We start from the raw sequence: 19,986 nt of genomic DNA on the forward strand, positions 1-19,986 counted from the left end.
ATTCAATAATCCTAACATAAATGTTCTTTAGTGAATCAATTAAGTCTCTGGCCTTCAGTTCTCCTTCTCATCACTTGGCAAATGGAGAGGGGCTTGTTTCTCCATAACTCTGGAGTATAAAATAAGTAACATTAAAGAAAGTACACTTTTGTGATAGAGAACAGGAAGAGTGTCTTATTCCATAAGCCAAAATACTCCTCCATGTTTTCATAAAATGATTACAACAAATTATCTCTACCTTAATGAGTCCTATAAAAACCGGGAAAAACCACATAGACTTTTTTTTTTTTTTTTGAGATGGAGTCTTGCTCTTGTCGCCCAGGCTAGAGTGCAATGGCACAATATTGGCTAACTGCAACTTTCGCTTCCCAGGTTCAAGTGATTCTCCTGCCTCAGCCTCCCCAGTACCTGGGATTACAGAGGTGCTGCCACCATGCCTGGCTAATTTTTGTATTTTTAGTAGAGACGGGGTTTCGCCACGTTGGCCAGGCTGGTCTCGAACGCCTGACCACGTGATCCGCCCACCTCAGCCTCCCAAAGTGCTGGGATTACAGGCGTGAGCCACCACGCCCAGCCCACATGGACTATTTTTAACCTACCAATGAAAACTATGCACCTAGATATTTGAAGGACTGCTAGTGAAAGAGCCTTTTAGAATTAAAAAGGGCACTAAAATAGAAGTTTTGATAACTCAAAGTTTAGCCCTGGTTCTGTCAAAAGTAGCTATGTAAATTTGGCAAATACCTCAATGGGTCACACTTCCCTGCAAAATTAAGGGCTGACCTACAGAGTCTCTAAAGGTATCTTACAGCCAGGTGTGGTGGCTCACACCTGTAATCCCAGCACTTTGGGAGGCTGAGGCAGGAAGATCACTTGAGCTCAGTAGGTCAAGACTAGCCGAGGCAACATGGCGAGACCTTGTCTCTACAAAACATAAAAAAATTAGCTGGGTGTGGTGGCACGTGCCTGTGGTCCCAGCTGACAGGGGACGGAGGCAGGAGGATCATATGAGGCCAGGAGATAGGGCTGCAGTAATACATGTTCTCGCCACTGCACTCAGCCTGGGCGAGAGAGCAAGACCCTGCCTCAAAAAAAAAAAAAAAAAAAAAAAGAAACAAAGTTCTCTTAAATTTTAAAACTTCAGAGACTACCAAAATCTACCTTATGTAACAGTACACAGCATCTTAGGAGCCAGACCTTACATTTGTGAAAATAATCATCAAAGCTATCAACTAAGATAAACTTTTAATTATTAATAATACAGGTATTATTCTAAGTAAAGTTCGTAAATATCAGTACTTAACCTTCTGTTTGCATTTTTGTTTTAGTTATCAATTCTCTTGCTGCCCGTTCTTCAGGCACATGAATTTCTGCATCATCCTTTATAAGTTCATCCTTAGACCCATATCCTTGGTCAGACTGACCACCTGTTAAAAAGAATGCAGACTTACATATAAATGTTTTCATATACTTATAATTCATATATAAAAATCAAAAGAAAATTCCACTGATCTACACAATTACGGTTAGACAAAAGGAAGACAAGAAAGCACACAAGGAAAACAGAACATTTTAAAAATAATGATAAGCCGCAAAGAACAGTAGAAACAGGAACATCAAAGACTAAACACATTTGGAAGCACTACATCTTAATTTCTTCATCTGTAAATTAAAAAGATTTAGATAAGATGTTTGGAAGTCTCTTTTGGAGAGTGTCTACAGAATGCTAACTTCTCTGTAAGAATAAAACACACATATATCTGCTTACTTTTGCAAAAAGTAATGCAGGCAAAATAAACCAGAAAACAGTAAAGATGGTTACCTACCAGGGTTGGGGGGAAATAAGATACAATGAATAAAGAGGGAGAAAACTTCTCTGTGTATGGTTTATGGTATTGCTTTTATCTTTGGAGATAGAATACACTTCTGCATGTTAAAAGAAAAATAAAATCAGTAAGATAAAAGGGGTGCAACTGAATGCAAATGGAAACAAATGAAGCCAACTGTATTTCACATGAATAACATAATCACACTGAAAGGGCCAGGGAAGGACTAATCCAAGTAACTTTGAACACATTATTTTGAGTATCTACCCTAAGCCTGGGAGTAACAGTCAAATCCTGAACATCTTAGTAGGTTTGTTTTTGACAGAGAAATGGGTGTGACAATTCTGAAATTATTTTTTATGTACAGTACACATATTTTCTAGCTTAGGAAAAAAGTGTAGAAGCAGTAACACTATGGTAACACTGAGCCCAAATCTTGGCTTCTAAAATCTATTCCCCATGAAAAAAGAACCTGGGATCCCCGAAGAAATGGCTGATTCCAGAGCTCAGACAGAGAAGGTACAAGATTGAGCTAGAACATTTTGTTGTGCCAAAAAGGTAGTGCTCAGAAACATAATGGGAGAATATCTAAAGGACATAAAAACTAGCTTAAAAGAGCTCCCACTGGCCAACACGGGGATAATCTGAGGACCAAATAAGGACAGTAATGAATTATATTTCAATGAATAAAACAGGAGTCCATCAGTCCATACTGATAATAAATAAGAAAAAAATAGAGAATGGAGAATTATCTACGTACTAGAATATCATCTTCTAAATATGAAAACAGTGATAGAGTTGGCAAAATCACCACTTTGTAGCCATCATAGTAATGACTGGTTCAGCCAAGCATCATCAATGGATGCCAAATTTAAAAGAGAAAGTGTCATGAGAAAGGATATTAGCACATTGTCTCTGAGTGTCCTTTCAAAAATAGCTTATTATCTGAGAGGAAAAAAATATTATAATAACTATCCACAGAGAAACCAGACAATAGTGAGACTAGGTGATCCAAATTAATATCACCGATGAAGGTCAGACTGTGTGTGCCTGTAGGACGTGACAACCTGAGAAGGAGTCAACATCATTTATGTAGCACACCCACGGATGCATAACCTAAACACTAGGAAATAACAGACAAACCTAAGTTAAGAAACATTCCACAAAATAATTAAAATGAATTCTTCAAAAGGGCCAAGGTCATAAAAGATTTTTTAAAGGCTAAAGAACTATGCCAGGTTAAGGAAGACTAAAGAAAGGGGGTTAAAGTACCACAAGGAACATTGGGATAACTGACAAACTTGGAATATAAACTATAAAGTGGTATATCAGTGTTTTCCTGAATTTGGTAACCAAAGTGTGGTTATATATAAGAGAAAATGACACTGAAATAATAAAGAGGTAAAAGGGCAAGATGTATGTAACCTGCTCACATGACTTAGGAAAAAGAAATGGTATGTGCATGCATGCAGAATGAAAATAATAAAGGAAATGTGGCAAACTAAAAATGAGGGAATCTAGATAAAAGATATGAGAGTTTTCTGTATTATTCTTGCAACTTTTCTGTAAGTTTGAAGTTATTCAAATATTTTAAAAGTCTTTTTTGACTTTATAGTTCTATACTTTAAAATCAAAACTAAGATCAGGTACTAGAGAAAACAGTATAAAGATGTCAATAAAAGACACATAAAATAACATATTCAGTACCTCCATTTTCCATCACTTAATACACTGCCACTCAGACTCTGGGTTTGCCATACAACAAAAGAATTAAATGTCTTTAAATACTACTACTTAGAATGACTAACTTCAGTCACTTTTTTACTAGCTCCCTCAAAAAGTCTGGTAAAGCAATGTGGTGCCATGAAATGAACACTAGGCTGGGGCCTGGGTAAATTAAAACCAAACATGCCCCTAACAGCTAAGTGACTCTGTACCAGGTACCAAGTGGAAAGATTCCACGAGATAATCCTTAATGAAATGAGCAACTTAAGCACCTGGGCTGAAGACTCCAAAAGCATCAAATGGCATCGCCAGAAGTTCTACAGAGACACACCATCACTGCAAATTCCGTATGTGGCATTCCGTCATTTGAAATGCAGCTAAAATATATATAAGGGGGACCTGAAGGTTTGTGCCCAACTATTGAAGTCTTTATACCAATTACCCAGGATTACTAGGAGATGGGTATTTCCATTAAAGGAGTAAATTGCCTCTATAATGAGGTAAACTTAAAAATCTGAAGGAATAAGGGGAAAGGTGTTTATGTATTACTATTACTATTCCTGGTAAACGTTTTCATACAAAAAAATATATTTTTTTGCTTTTCATACATGAAGCCCATTTCTTCTACAAGTATCATGAAAAAATACTAGAGGAAATAAAATATGGTGGCTTTAAAATAAAAGTTTCATAAAAATTCTTATTTGTTAATATAATATACAAACATGATGGCAAACTGAGGAAGTTAATTACAAACAGGATTGTAACCTGTAGCTTTATGTTGACTTTCAAATTTACACATGCTCCTGTAATTATGTGAAGGTTGTTTTTAGCACAAGAATTCAGCAGATAAGTTTTGGAAAGCAATGGCCACACCACCTTAACAGCTGAAACAATTAATTATTCAATGCCTATAACACTATTTGTCACATTGATGCTACAAACCAACCTCAAAATAGGAATTTTAGCAAGGCATAATATATTTTCAAATAAGGTAACAAACATGCTTTGCAAACTGACCATAAAAAGTTAGCTGGATATTTTCAACAGAGTCTATATATGATTACATTTATCTGAAGGAGAAAAGGCAAGAAAATGAGAACTGTTTACCACTCATAAAAAACTTAAAATACAATGAAAGGTCTTTCCCCCACCCTTGCATGTCAGCAAAATTTAACCTAATAAATGGGAAATTACCTGATGTGGTTAACATTCAAGGGTAGAATTAATGCACACGTGTATCCATAGCTTCACGTCATATAAGTCTGTCTGCACCCCACACCATGACAGCCAAGGACAAATGCAGCACCAAGAAACAGCACAGAGCAAAAAGCAAAGCAACAAAGAGCAGAGAAAAGGAAACTTCAGTCATTGAGACAAGTTCATCAGATGAAGCACAGGAATTAGACCCAGAATTCTTTTTAAAGGAAGGCTTGAGATATTAAAAACAACCACAACAAAAAAACAACACAAGAAGAAGGATATGCAACACACATATATCTGCACAACGTGCTACTTTAGTTACACTTATTTCTAACTTCAGAGGAGAGGGATTATTCCCATGGCTATGTACATAAAAGCAGCTTCAATAACTTCTCAGATCTTAAAAAATGTAACTTAAAGAGAATATTTTTCTCATTGTGTGACTTCCTTCCTTCCCTCTTTAATATTCATACTCTTGAAGTTTTAAGATACATTTTCTATTTAATTTTTTAAAAAGATTTGCAAGTTGTGTCACTAATTTTCAAGTTCCTTAGCTCATGATTCCTAATTATAGCATACACTTTCACAAATTAATGATAAACAAATACAAAGAAGCATCATGCTACAGCACTGTGCACAGCACTCCCATACTAATTTTGTACTATAGGAAATAAACAGAAGTCATCTGCAGACTCGTATTGTTTCTCGTGTAAGCATACAGTACTTTTAAAGTAGTCATATCACACAAACTCAAGAATGGAAGAAGCTTTTTGAAAAAGGAAAGATTTAACATGAGAGTAAGTGAAGGGTTAGTAAAATCTGGATTTTAGTACCTGTGCTAGAGTGATTATCAATGGACTCAAGCCTGATTAAATCTCTGACGAAGACTGTGTGCTCCCCATTGTTAGCATCATTAGAACTATCCACACTACCGTGGCTCACCGTGTCCCCATCACTTCCACCTGTGACATTTTGAAGAGCTAAAGATAAGGACAATAGCAGTTCAATAACTCATGCATTGATAATCTCTTAAACTAAACATGATTGACCCACAGTTCATTTATAGTTGCAGAACACTTTCTAAATTTCTGGAAAAAAACAAAAATAATTTTGGACTAAGATAATCTGTCTTTAAATGTATGTGAAAATGTCTACCAGAATTTAAGTTTTCTACTTCACATAGCTAAAAATTCATATGCCTATAAAGTTCATGGTTCAGTAAGGAAGTATATTTCTAATCATATGTATTACCTGATATTGAGGAGACCTGTGACCTTTGCACAGTCTTTTTAAGTGGCTGCCTAAACTGTGCCAAGCCACGTACCACATTCCGTACCTTCGTCCATAAGAAGATACCACTGCGGGTACTGCTAGGCCACGGGCTCTCCAAGACTACCTAAAGGTAAAATAAGGGTAAAAATAATGTTCATTAGCAATATCTGATTTTAAAAATACATACATATATGTGTGTGTGTATGTTTATATATATATATACACAAATATAAAAAGTTATACTGGCCAAGAGGTATATTAAAAAATGCTAAACATTACTAAACATCAGAGAAAGGCAAATTAAGACTACAATGAGATATCTTATCACCTCATACTTGTTAGAATAATTATTATCAAAAAAACAAAAGATGTTGATTAAGGATGTGGACAAAAGAACCCCTACACACTCTTGGTGGAAATGCAAATTAGTACAGCCATTAAAAAGATTCCTCACAAACAGTATAGAGTTTCCTCAAAAAATTAAAACTAGAGCTACCATATCACTCAGCAATCCTATTACTGGGTATAGATATGCAAAAGAAATGAAATCAGTATATTGAAGAGAGATCTGTACTCCCATGTTTATTGCAGCATTATTCACAATAACCAACATAGGAAATCAACCTAAGTGTTTATCAGTGTACGAATGGATGAAGAAAATGTGGTATATATACACAACAAAATACTATTCAGCCTGAAATAAAAAAGGAAACCCAGTAATTTGTGACAATATGAATGAACCCAGAGGACATTATGGTAAGTGAAATAAGCCAGGCACAGAAAGACAAATACCGCAAGATCTCACATATATATGAGATCCAAGAAAGTGAAACCCATAAAAGCAGAGACTATAACTATGGTTACCAGGGGCTTTGGGAGGTAAGGGGAAAGGGGACACTGGAAGATGTTGGTCAAAGGATACAAAATTTCAGTTCAGTAGGAGAAATAAATTCAAGAGATCTATTGAACAACATGGGGACTACAGTTAATAACAATGTATTGTATTTTGAAAATTTCTAAGAGATTAGAAGTGTTCTCACCACAAAACAATGAAGGCATATGTTAATTATTTAATAGCTCGATTGAGCCATTCCACAATATACATATCTCAAAACATCATATTGTACATGATAAATATATATACTTTTTGTCAATTTTTAATAATTATAAAAATTATAAAAAAATTATATCCCAAAACTTCCTTTAATAGGAGTTTCATGAATAACAAAAGGTATACAAAATAATCATTCTTAATAAGCACCACATCTTGAATAATGTCGATCCTACTTACCTTATTATAATAACCATAAGTAATAGCATTAGGCTTTATCCTAGCAGTTTTCATTTCAAATAAGACTCTCACTGCTAAAACAGGATGACCCCAAAGTCCACAAAGCTGCATCACTACTCGATAGCACACCTAACAACAACAACAAAAAAATCAGTGTCAGTAATTAGTATACTAATCTATCTGTGAATTGTAGAGATTTTACTGAATTCTTTCCATGAAGTTATTAAGCAGTATTTTCTCCTTTGTTCTGCTTTGAGCATCTTAGCAAATTATTTTTAAGACCTATTCAGGCTGGGCACAGTGGCTCATGCCTCACAGCACTTAGGGAGGCTGAGACGGGTGGATCACCTGAGGTCAGGAGTTCGAGACCAACCTGGCCAACATGGTGAAACCCCATCCCTACTAACAGTACAAAAATTAGATGGGCATGGTGGTGCATACCTGTAATCCCAGCTACTTGGGAGGCTGAGGCACGAGAATCGCTTGAACCCAGGAGGTAGAGGTTGTAATGAGCCCAGATCACGCCACTGCACTCCAGCCTGGGCAACAGAGTGAGACTCTGTCTCAAAAAAAAAAAAGAAAAAAAAAAAAACCAAAAAACAAACCTATTCATTAATGCAAGTATCATCATTATTAACCATTTCATATAAGACATATGTGTCCATGTTCCATTTGTTTGAGTAACTAAATCTATACAAAGAGAAAGACTATTACTCCTCATAATTTGAGAGGTAATTCATTTCTAAAATCAAGGATAGAGGACGGGAGCAGTAGCTCATGCCTGTAATCCCAGAATTTTGGGAGGCCCAGGCAGGCAGATCACCTGAGGTCAGGAGTTCGAGATCAGCCTGGCCAACACAGTGAAACCCCATCTCTACAAAAAAATATATACAAAAATTAGCCAGGCGTGGTGGCATGCACTTGTAGTCCCAGCTACTTTGGGAGAGTGAGGCAGTCGAATTGCTGGAACCCAGGAGTCGGAGACTGTAGTGAGCCAAGACTGCGCCACTGCATGCTAGCCTAGAGGAAAAGAGTAAAACTGTCTCTAAATAAAAAATAAATAAATAAATATAAATAAAATCAAGCATAATTAAAGTCTCTCTCTCCCCAATCACTATGCTTTCCATTCAATGCCAAAGGAATTAAAGACAGTATCTCCAAAATGCCTACAGAACAAATAGGATTTGTCTTTAAAAGAATGAGAAGACAGTTAAATATACTGTAACATTATTAGCAAAGACTTTTCATTTTTAATTCTAATCTAGTTCAAAACATCATTTATAGTTATCTTAACACCAAAAATAATTTTTAAAGGGAAAAACAGCATTGGAAAAAGCTAAATAAGTGCCTCAGTTTCCTCAGCCATTAGCTGGATAGTATCAGTATCTACTTCTTAGGATGGTTTCTAAGGCTTGAGAGAGAAAATGCATGAAAATGTCTAGTACATCATTCACTGAGTGCTTACTATGAACTAGGCACTTTAAGTATATTAACTGATTTAACTAACCTTCAAACTAACCTTATGATGAAGGTGCTAACTATTATTATCTACCTCAGTGGTTCTCCAGGAGCAATTTCGCTCTCCGGGAACATTTTTGATTGTCATGATCTGTGCAGGGAAAGAGAGGCATACAGTTGGTAGAGGCCAGGGATGCTACTAAACATCCTACACAATGTACAAGACAGGCCCCTAAAATAAACAATTGTGTGGGCCAAAATATCAATAGTGCCAAAGTTGAGAAGTTCAAAGCTACATTTTCTAATAGATAATCCAAAACACAAATAGGTTACACAGGCCAGGTGCAGTGGCTCATATTTATAATCTTGGCACTTTGGGAGGCCAAGTAGAAGGATGGCTTGACACCATGAGTTTGAGACCAGCCCAGGTAACATATCGAGACCCCATCTCTACAAAAAATAAAACTAAAAAAATTAGACGTGGTGGTGTGCACCTGTACTCCCAGCTACTCAGGAGGCTGAGGCAGGAAGATCACTTGAGCCCTTAAGTTCTAGGCTACAGTGAGCTGTGACAGTGCCACTGCACTCCAGCTTGGGCACGAGTATATATATATATTTAAATATAAATTAAAAATATATTTTTAAATAGATTATATAACTCACCTTAGGACACAGTCCTAAGTGGAAAGCCACTTACTAAAAGCCTATTCCCTATCTGCTCCCCAATAAAGTTATATTAAGAATAAAATGAAGCCAGCCACAGTGGCTCATGCCTGTAATCCCTGCACTTTGGGAGTCCAAGGTGGGGGTTCAAGAGCCAGGAGTTCAAGACCAGCCTAGGCAACAAAGTGAGACTCCATCCCTTAAAAAAAAAAAAAAAAAATCAAAAACAGAAAAACCATATGCCAGGCGCAGGACTGTATGCCTGAAGCCCTAGCTACCTGGGAGACAGGTGGGAGAATTGCTTGAGCCCAGGAGTTCAAGGCTACAGTGAGCCATGATCACACAACCGCACTCCAGCCTGGGCGAGAGAGGAGTGAGACTCCATCTCTTTAAAAATAAACAAACATGGCCGGATGTGATGGCTCACGCCTGTAATCCCAGCACTGAGAGCTGAGGCAGGCAGATCACTTGAGGCCAGGAGTTTGAGACCAGCCTGGCCAACACGGTGAGACCCCATCTCTATTAAAAATACAAAAAAAAAAAAAAAATTAGCCAGGTATGGTGACATGTGCCTGTAACTCCAGCTACTCGGGAGGCACAAGAACTGTCTGAACCCGGGAGGCAGAGGTTGCAGGGAGCCAAGGACGCACTGCTGAACTCCAGCCTGGGTGACAGAGTGAGACTCTGTCACAAAAATAAATCAATAATTAAAATAAAAAATAAACAAGTAATATGCACCAGCTCCATGAAACAGTAATAGTTTTACCTTTCCTGCTTAATGAAAATGCTTGAGCACACTTTAAAGCAACTTACACCCAGATTTTATTAGAAGTACAAAAATAAAATTTACCTTAGAAACAATGTCAATTTGTTATACTTGCCTCATCTAAGGGATCCACATCTGTTTTCCTCATCTTAATAAGTACATCATATGCCTGCTGAAGTGCTCTGACTTTAGGATGAGAAACTCTAACATAGGCCGGAAGACAAATAAACCATAAACTGTAACAATGACTAAACAGACACTTGGCCCACTGTGGTGGATTTGTATAACATCTCTTCGCCAATTTATGAGCTGTTTTTATTTCCTGGAAAGAGAATAAAATATTATGATATTTACTAAAATTCATTAGGGTGAGGGGAGAAGTGAGAAGGAAAAGGGAGAGGAGAATTTAAGTAAAACTTGACCCCCTAAAATCAAGCACTTCAAAGTTGACTTTTGTGACTGGCTTCCTGCTTATCAGTGTTAATGGTTCCCCTGAACATTTCATTTACAGTAATACTTCATACTATACCAAATCTACTTGTTAGCAAGCATGTGTCTCTTAACAGAGTAGAAATTAAGAGCAAAGATCATTCATCTTTTTGTAATAGAATGGCTCATGTCTTTTACAAAGAAGGAACTCATTTTTGATGGGTGAAAAAGTGATATTCCTCTCACTCTTCTCTTCGCTAAAGTTTAAGATGCTCTAGGCTATCTCCTGCCAAGATTTCCACTCTGTCTTCCCAAGCTACAGTCTATGTTAACTCCCTCACTGACAGACTCCTTAAAAAAGACCTGTTTCTGGCCAGGTGCAGTGGCTTATGCCTATAATCCTAGCACTTTGGGAGGCCAAGGCAGATGGATCACGAGGTCAGGAGATTAAGACCAGCCTGGCCAACATGGTGAAACCCAGTCTCTACTAAAAATACAAAAATTAGCCGCGCATGGTGGCATGTGCCTGTGGTCCCAGCTACTCGGGAGTTTGAGGCAGGAGAATTGCTTGAACCAGGGAGTGGGAAGTTGCAGTGAGCTGAGATTGTGCCACTGCACTCCAGCCTGGCGACAGAGCGATACTCCATCTCAAAAAAAAAAAAAAACGACCTACTCCTTTGCAGTCAACATAAACTTTCCTAATAGTTTGATAGTCATGTTTTCTAGTTCTGATTTTCATTCAGATTTAGGTAGAAGAGAAAATTAGGTATCAAAATCATCTGGTGAGTTTTGGTGTTTTTTTTTTGTTATGTTTTTTTTGAGACAGAGTCTTGCTTTTGTCGCCAAGGCTGGAGTGCAATGGCGTGATCTCAGCTCACCGCAACCACTGCCTCCCGGGTTCAAGTGATTCTCCTGCCTCAGCCTCCTGAGTAGCTGGGATTACAGGCACCCACCACCACGCCCAGCTAATTTTTTTGTGCGGATTTTTAGTAGAGACAGAGTTTCACCATGTTGGCCAGACTGGTCTAGAACTCCTGACCTCAGGTGATCTGCCCACCTCAGCCTCCCAAAGTGCTGGGATTATAGACGTGAGCTGCTGTGCCCAGCCATCTGCTGAGCTTTACCAAACTATATATATTCCCAGAAACTACAGAACCTATCACATATATCAGAATGCCATTTTATGCTCTGCACTAAAGATTCCTCGCTAGTCTATGTTCTAAATAAAAAAATCTTGGGGCTGGGCATGGTAGCTCATGTATATAATCCCAGCACTTTGGGAGGCCGAGGCAGGTGGATCACACGGTCAAGAGATCGAGATCATCCTGGCCAACATGGTAAAGCCCTGTCTCTACTAAAAATACAAAAATTAGCTGGGCGTGTTGGTGGGCGCCTGTAATCCCAGCTACTCAGGAGGCTGAGGCAGGAGAATCGCTTGAACCTGGGAGGCAGAGGTTGCAGTGAGCCGAAATCGTGCCACTGCACTCCAGCCTGGGTGACAGAGTGAGACTCCATCTTAAAAAAAAAAAAACAAAAAACCAACTTGGTATATTAATTTTACTTTTGAGCTCGATCTCCATGACACTTCAGTACATATTTAAAAATACATGCCCTTGTTTTTCTAAGATCTTATGGTTCTTTTCTTTTCCAGTTAGCCTGAAAAAAAAAATTCTGCTATAAATGAGATTTAGAGGCTGAGTTAGCAAAATTTTCTCGTTTTAGAAATTTGCCTTTTGTTAGCTGGCAACAGTAAAAAAAAATTCTTTAGTATTCTCTTCAGACAACATTGAAAGAAATATGAACTGTATGAAATTAGGAAATACCTCAGGATATCTCTAGGATTTAGGGGACTATCCCATAAATTAGTAAAACCTGAACTAAGATTTTCATTGTGAAATTTTCCACATTTTGAATATCCCCAAAATGTCAGTGTATGTATAAAGGATGTTTAATTTTAACTCATACGTAACCACAGCTTAGTTCTTTATACCTAAATCACATATAGTAGTAAAGCAAGATGTCTAGGTTGTCCTAAGTTAACTCCCTTTGGATTGTAATACTTAGAATAAAGTATATTTACATTAGCCATTAGGGAAATGCAAATTTAAAATACAACTTCTTACTCACTAGATGGTTATAACCAAAAAGACAAACAATAACAAGAATTGACAAGGATATGTTGTGAAACTGGAACCCTCATACACTACTGGTGGGAATGTAAAGTGGAGCAGCCACTTTGGAAAACAGCCTGGAAGTGCCTCAAAGGGTTGAACACAGAGTAACCATCTGACATAGCAATTTACTCCTAGATATATACCCCAAAGAAATAAAAACATACATCCATATAAACACTTATACACAAATGTTCATTTGCAATATTCATAATAGCCAAAAAGTAGGAAGTATCCACATGTCTATGAACAGACAAATAAAATATGGTATATCCACACAATGGAATATTATTCAGCAATAAAAATTATTACTGATATATGCTGCTACGTGGATGAATCCTGAAATGTTACACTAAATGAAAGATGCCAGTCACAAAAGAGTACATATTATGCAGTTCTACTCTTGAAATGCTCAGAATAGACAAATTTGTAGACAGAAAACAGACTTCTGGTTGCCTAGAGCTGCTGGGGATTGAGAATTGGGGTTAATGGCTAAAGGATGCAAACTTTCTTTTGGGGTTGATGAAAATATTCTAAAATTAATTGTGGTGGTAGTTGTACAAACCTGTAAATATACTAAAAGCCACTAAATCATACACTTTAAGTGGGTATGCTGTATGGTATATGAATTATATTTCAATTAAGTTTTCTAAAAAGTGTATTTGGTTCCTACAGAGTCTTTTTTTTTTTAGACGGATTTTGCTCTTGTTGCCCAGGCTGGAGTGCAATGGCTCAATCCTAGCTCACCACAACCTCCGCCTCCCAGGTTCAAGCAATTCTCCTGTCTCAGCCTCCCCAGTAGCTGGGATTACAGGCATGCAACCACCACGCCCAGCTAATTTTGTATTTTTAGTAGAGACGGGGTTTCTCCATGTTGGTCAGGCTGGTCTCGAACTCCTGACCTCAGGTGATCCACCTGCCTCGGCCTCCCAAAGTGCTGAGATTACAGGGGTGAGCCACTGCGCCCGGCCAATTCCTACAGATTGTCTTAAAGCATAAATATAAGCATTCAAAAACTTCAGCCTTGATTGATAGATTGATAGATAGATAGATAGACAGACAGACAGACAGACAGACAGACACATATATAGACTTTTTTTGAGATGGAGTTTCACTCTTGTCACCCAGGCTGGAGTGCAGTGGCACAATCTCAGCTCACTGCAACCTGCATCACCCAGGTTCAAGCGATTCTCCTGCCTTAGCCTCCTGAGTAGCTGGGATCACAGGCGCCTGACACCACGCCCAGCTAATTTTTGTATTTTTAATGGAGATGGGGTTTCACCATGTTGGCCAGGCTGGTCTCTAACTCCTGACCTCAAGTGATCTGCTCACCTCAGCCTCCGAAAGTACTGGGATACAGGCGTGAGCCACCATGCTTGGCCCAGACTTGATATTTTAAGTAGGCTTGCAAGAAATCTAGTTAAATTCAATAACAACCAAAGTGAGTCTTCAAATGGTTGTTGTGGGTGATCATTCTAAACTATGAGCTGCATATCACATATACATATTTTGCATCTTAAATGAACATGTATTAGATAAAGAATATCTGACCTGTTTAGTTCTCTTAGCCATGAGAGCTGGACTCTTTGTAATGCTATTCCCAGTAGGGTGTCTACTAAAACAAAGTTTCAACTCCTGCGGTCTGTCAAAAAGCTTAAGGTCCAGTCTTGGAAAGTATTTGTAACTAAAATAAAAAAAAAATAGAACTGCTGATTTAAAACACACCAACTCTTCATATTATTCCAGCGTTTAGGCAAATATTTCTAAACTTCAAATAGTATCCAACATTATTTTAAATGCTTATATAGAAAAAATACTTTTTCAAAATTTTTAAATGATATAACATACAGAGACTACCTTCATGAAAATTTTGTCTCTTCCCCACCCTATTTGTTATTTTCAATCAATCTCTAAAACACAGAAAACTCTGATATCTTACTTAAAGGGAGAAATAACTCTTTCAAGATAATCCATGTATTCAATAATTTATGTTTAAAAAAATTTTAGTATACTTCATAATTTTATGTTTTTCTTCATAAAATTACCTTGCATAGGTATTTAAAATAAAAAAAATCCATAAAATTTTTATTTTAAGGATGTACCACAATTTAAGCAGTTTTTCACTGCTGGACATTATTAGGTTGTTGGCTGTTTCTAAATTTCTCCAATTAAATATTTTCATATGTATATCTTTGTGAATACCTTTGCTTAATTTCACAGGACAAATACCCAATAATAGAATTTGCTAGGTCCATGTTTATCAAAAGAATTAAAATTATAATTAATATCAAATTATTTCAAAAAAGATTATACTTAAACATACATTCTAACTACTAGCATAACCTATTCTCAATCTAAAAGGTTTCTATTCATCATTTTGGTTTGCATTTCTTTGAATGCAAAAAACCATAACATATTTTTATATTATTGACTTTGGATTTCTTGGAAATTGTCTACTTATTTCTTTTGGCCAATTTTCTTCCAGAATATAGTGCCCTTCCATATTTGATTTTATCTTGTTTGTCAATATCTGGATTCCAATTTCTTGTAGTTAAGCCAAAGCAGAAAAGAATTCTATAGTTAACATGAAATCAAAATAGTATTTAATCAAGCCATTCAATCCCAGATACATTCCTCATTCTGATCCAGTCCTCTTGATATTATACATTAATTCTCTATTTTGGGAATGTACTTACTTTACTTTCTATTTTAGAAATTCTTTTAGAAATGCAGCCTAAGAAAATAACAAAGATATAGATAGCAAAGAACTACAAAAAAATCCATGAGGCTAGTTAAATAAATCATCATAAATGCATACAATGTGGTCATTACAAACGATAAGGCACAAAAATATTTAATGGCATGGGAAAATGTTCAGACCACTAAAGGCAAACATAGATTACAAAGAGAATCTACCTGATGAACTCATACATGCAATACATACACACACACATCCACATGATACATACATACCTACAATTGTTAAGAGACACAAGTATTGGTGCTAGAATGATGTATTAGTTTTCCATTTTGGTTTGATTTTCTAAGTTTATTAAATTTATAGCAATAAAAAAACTACAAAATCCATTCTAATTTCTTAAAAGAGTCACATCCAAATCCTATCCTTTATCTTAATAAAGAATAAATTCCTGGCCCTCTACCTTAAGTTTTCTTGGTAAATTACTAATTCATAAGAATTTCACAGTCTTTGTTTCAAAATGAAACTCCCAAAGGGAGCAGGGAGCCTCATAAAAGTAACATTTTTCTTCTTCAGAATTGAAACTTTTAAAGATTAAAATACAAACACTAAGGTAAACAATGATCAACATCTGACAATACCATCCAATTCTTAAATTATAACACCTAGTGGCATTTCCATAAAATATCTACATTAGTTCACTGAACTAATACTGAAAATGAGTTTCACAAAAGACTAATATACATATCTACTAATAAAAATTAAAAGAAACTAATAGGCTGTGCCTAAATAGCTCTTTTAAAACTTCCTACTACCTGTACTTTGGTGACAGGTCCTTTCCATCATCAGGAGGTGGCTCTGGCGGCATTATAAATACAGTATGCTCACTTTTCTGTGAATCATCTAGTTCTATCAATCTGGTATCTTCTGCTGAATCAAAATCAACCTGAAAATAATTATTTTTCCCCAATTAATTTGCATACAAACAAGATCTAATTCTGAAATTTCAACCCTTAAAATCTAAGAAAAACATACCTTATCTGTTTTCTCTGTGCCTTTATCAGGAAACAACTAGAAAAAAAGAAAACAGATTCTTAATGAAAATGTCCACTATGAATTTAATAGACATTTTTATCTTACATTCTGATTTAGAAAAAGACTACCCCTTTTCAGTACCAGCTGATACAAAACATGCACAGTATATTTTTAGGCTGAATACATACTCTTAGGCTAAAGCATAATTTTTTACTTGTGGCTATTAGGATAGAAAACTATTTTGATTAGTTGTTTTGTAAACCTTAAGACAAAAGATGACCAATCACAAGGTTATCTGGCTTCTCAAATAAAAAATTTCATTATTATTAAGCTCCTTTATTAGTGATTGACATTAAACTTCTCATATAACTGGAAGATACTGGAATATCAATTTTGTAAATAAACAAAAATGTTGAATAGTTTTAATTATATCCCTGGAATTTTGGATCACACTGATTGGAAAAAATTATTTAAATCTTCTAAGGCACATGAATCATGAGGGGGCCATAAAAATTAATGTCATAATATTCTACTTTTTTCCATAAAAATTAATGTCATAATATTCTACTTTTTTGGATACAATCTCAAATGTTATATAATATCCAGTTTGCATAAACAATTGGCCCCAAGATCTACTTAGCAAAAATAAGAATTATATTAAAAGTTAGGGAAAATTATAACCAAGTCAAGAATCAATTTTAACTTCCTTAGGATGGGTGGGTAAAGCTTTAAAATTTAACGTATTTCCACCCTCCATTAGAACGAAAGAAACATATTAGGCAAAAGAATCTGGAAAGACATTAAAACAAAAGAACACAGAACTTCTATTACCCATAAAACTAAACATTTTTTAATTAAAAAACCTAAATCTTAAACTAAATCTTATTCATTTAAATTAAAAAAATATAAACTCACAAGGCTCAAGAAAATGTTCTTAGTTTTACAACTCAATAGTTGTAAAACGAAAGTGAGATTTAAAGAGAAAATTTACTGGCTGGGCATGGTGGCTCATCCTGCAATCCCAAGGATTTGGGAGGCCAAGGCGGGAGGATCACTTGAGCCCAGGAGTTTGAGACCAGCCTCGGCAATACAGTGAGACGTCATCTCTACCAAAAATTTAAAAAACTGGCTGGGCATAGCACATGCCTGTAGTCCCAGCTACTCAGAAGGCTAAGGTGGGAAAATCACTTCAGGCAAGAAGTTCAAAGTTGCAATGAGCTATGATCATGCCACTGCACCCCAGCCTGGGTAACAGAATGAGATGCTGTTTCAATCAATGGATCAATGAATAAAGAATAGAAAAATTGGCTACATGTGGTAGAAACTTGAAACCACAAAGAATTTTATTCATATATTCAGCCCAGAATCGGTAACACATACACACACATACACAACCCTACTCTGTTTTCCTTATATCACTCTAGACTAACAATAACAATGATAATTACACAGGTAAGGCAAACTTTTTTTTCTAAACACTAGTATAAGTACAAACTTTTACCTTTTCTATGCAGTCATCAAAAAATGCTAATCCAGTATCTTTATCACTTACAAAACTGCATTCTTCAATGAAACGAATAAAAATCTGTGTTTTGGATAAAAGGGTATAGAATTTTGCATAGGCACGATCTCGACTTTTTAAAAATCCTGAGGAAAACAAAATATGATTAAATTCAAATTTTAAACTGGAATTCGATATTATAGGAAACATTAAACTTGTACTTATCTATATTACATTCTCTTTATATATACATATATATATCCACATTTAAAAAGAAGCTTCTATAGGTTGACTATCTCTTATCTGAAATGCTTGGGACCAAAAGTGTTTCAGATTTTGGATTTTTTTTTTTAAGATTTTGAAATATTTGCATGTGCACAATCACATATCTTGGGGATGAGACCCAAGTAAACAGGAAATTCACTTATGTTTCACATATACATTATACACACAGTCTGAAGGGAATGTTATACAATATTTTCAATGATCTTGTGCATGAAACAAAGTGTGTGTTAAGTACTTACGTGCAGAATTTTCCACTTGTGGCATAATGTCAGCCCTCAGAAAGTTTCAGATTCTGCAGCATCTCAGGTTTTGGATTTTTAGATTAGGGAAGCTCAACCTGTGGTAACTGTATATATAGCTCCTTCTGCCTAATTAAACCACGAAAAATACTTCTATCAAACTCTTCACTGAAATCTAAATCCCCTATAAGGAACCTCCAGCTCTACAACTTTTAAGTAGAAATTTCTCTGATACTCTGCATACTCTTGAGTCCATGGTCAATTTCCAAAGAGTCAATGTCCTTCCTCTTTAATGTCGCAAGACCATTATTTCTGTATTGTGTTTTTAAAATTTCTGCTCATTAAAGTTTCAAGCATCTGACTATTCCACAAATTCCTCTATTAATCGTAGTCATCTATTGATTTCAGGGACACTCCTTCATTCACTGAAGACCACGGCATTTGATTCAAGGTCTCCTCCTTTCTAATTCCTACCACCATCATTCTTCCACACCCAGAAGCACAAACCATGAAAACACTTTAGATTCTTCTTCATTCCTCTTTTTTTTTTTTTTTTTTTCCAGACAGAGTCTAGCTCTGTCGCCCAGGCTGGAGTGCAGTAGTGTGATCTTGGCTTACTGCAACCTCTGCCTCCCATGTTCAAGTGATTCTCCTGCCTCAGCCTCCTGAGTAGCTGGGATTACAGGTGCCCATCACCACGATTGGCTAATTTTTGTATTTTTAGTAGAGACGGTTTCACCGTGTTGGCCAGGCTGGTCTTGAAGGTGATCAGCCCGCCTCGGCCTCCCAAAGTTCTGGGATTACAGGCGTGAGCCACTGCACCTAGCCTCTTTTCTTTTAAGAGATGGGTGTCTTGCTATGTCTTGCTATGAGACAAGGCTGGTCTCAAACTCCTGGCCTCAAGCGATCCTCCCATCTCAGCCTCCCAAAGTGGTAGAATTACAGGCATGAGCCATCATGCCCAGCCTTCATTCCTTGATTTTCAGTGATCCTATGCTCCATCCTACCTCAATCACCAACTTCAACACACAGTCACAGTCCCTTGACTTTCCTTGCTAGCATTCAAAACAACATTGCCTCTCAAATCTCTTTTTCACATCACTCCCAGCCCATTACCTCTGCCTATCTGGTCTCCTTAATTAAGTATTTCTACTAAGTGTTTTAGGGTTTTTTGGGTTTTTTGTGCGGGGAGCAGAGAGGGAAGGCTCATTGAAATCTCCAATCCACTGGCCCTTTTTTTTTTTTTTTTTTGAGATGAAGTTTCGCTGTATTGCCCAGGCTGGAGTGCAGTCAATCTTGGCTCACTGCAAGCTCTGCCTCCCGGGTTCATGCCATTCTCCTGCCTCAGCTTCCTGAGTAGCTGGGACTACAGGCGCCCGCCACCACGCCTGGCTAATTTTTCACTGTGTTAGCCAGGATGGTCTCCA

At 36.7% G+C, this 19,986-nt stretch overlaps 1 protein-coding gene across 4 annotated transcripts in view; it reads right to left on the bottom strand.

Moving 5' to 3' along the window:
* The window catches only part of DENND4C (DENN domain containing 4C), a 136,660-nt gene that overhangs the window by 31,771 nt on the left and 84,903 nt on the right, over positions 1-19,986 (bottom strand). For 3 of the 4 annotated variants that reach the window (XM_008976179.6, XM_034967220.2, XM_008976180.4), the window contains 9 exons: positions 18,036-18,181; positions 16,535-16,570; positions 16,315-16,445; positions 14,353-14,485; positions 10,317-10,523; positions 7,315-7,443; positions 6,003-6,147; positions 5,585-5,731; positions 1,305-1,427 (listed from right to left, as the gene is read on the bottom strand). In XM_008976179.6, coding sequence (XP_008974427.2) covers positions 1,305-1,427; positions 5,585-5,731; positions 6,003-6,147; positions 7,315-7,443; positions 10,317-10,523; positions 14,353-14,485; positions 16,315-16,445; positions 16,535-16,570; positions 18,036-18,181 — 1,197 coding nt within the window. The remainder of the gene's footprint in view (positions 1-1,304; positions 1,428-5,584; positions 5,732-6,002; positions 6,148-7,314; positions 7,444-10,316; positions 10,524-14,352; positions 14,486-16,314; positions 16,446-16,534; positions 16,571-18,035; positions 18,182-19,986) is intronic. The other variant, XM_003822602.7, reaches the window with a different exon arrangement.

The sequence above is a fragment of the Pan paniscus genome, chromosome 11 (genome assembly GCF_029289425.2).
Source record: "Pan paniscus chromosome 11, NHGRI_mPanPan1-v2.0_pri, whole genome shotgun sequence".
Lineage (NCBI taxonomy): Eukaryota > Metazoa > Chordata > Mammalia > Primates > Hominidae > Pan > Pan paniscus.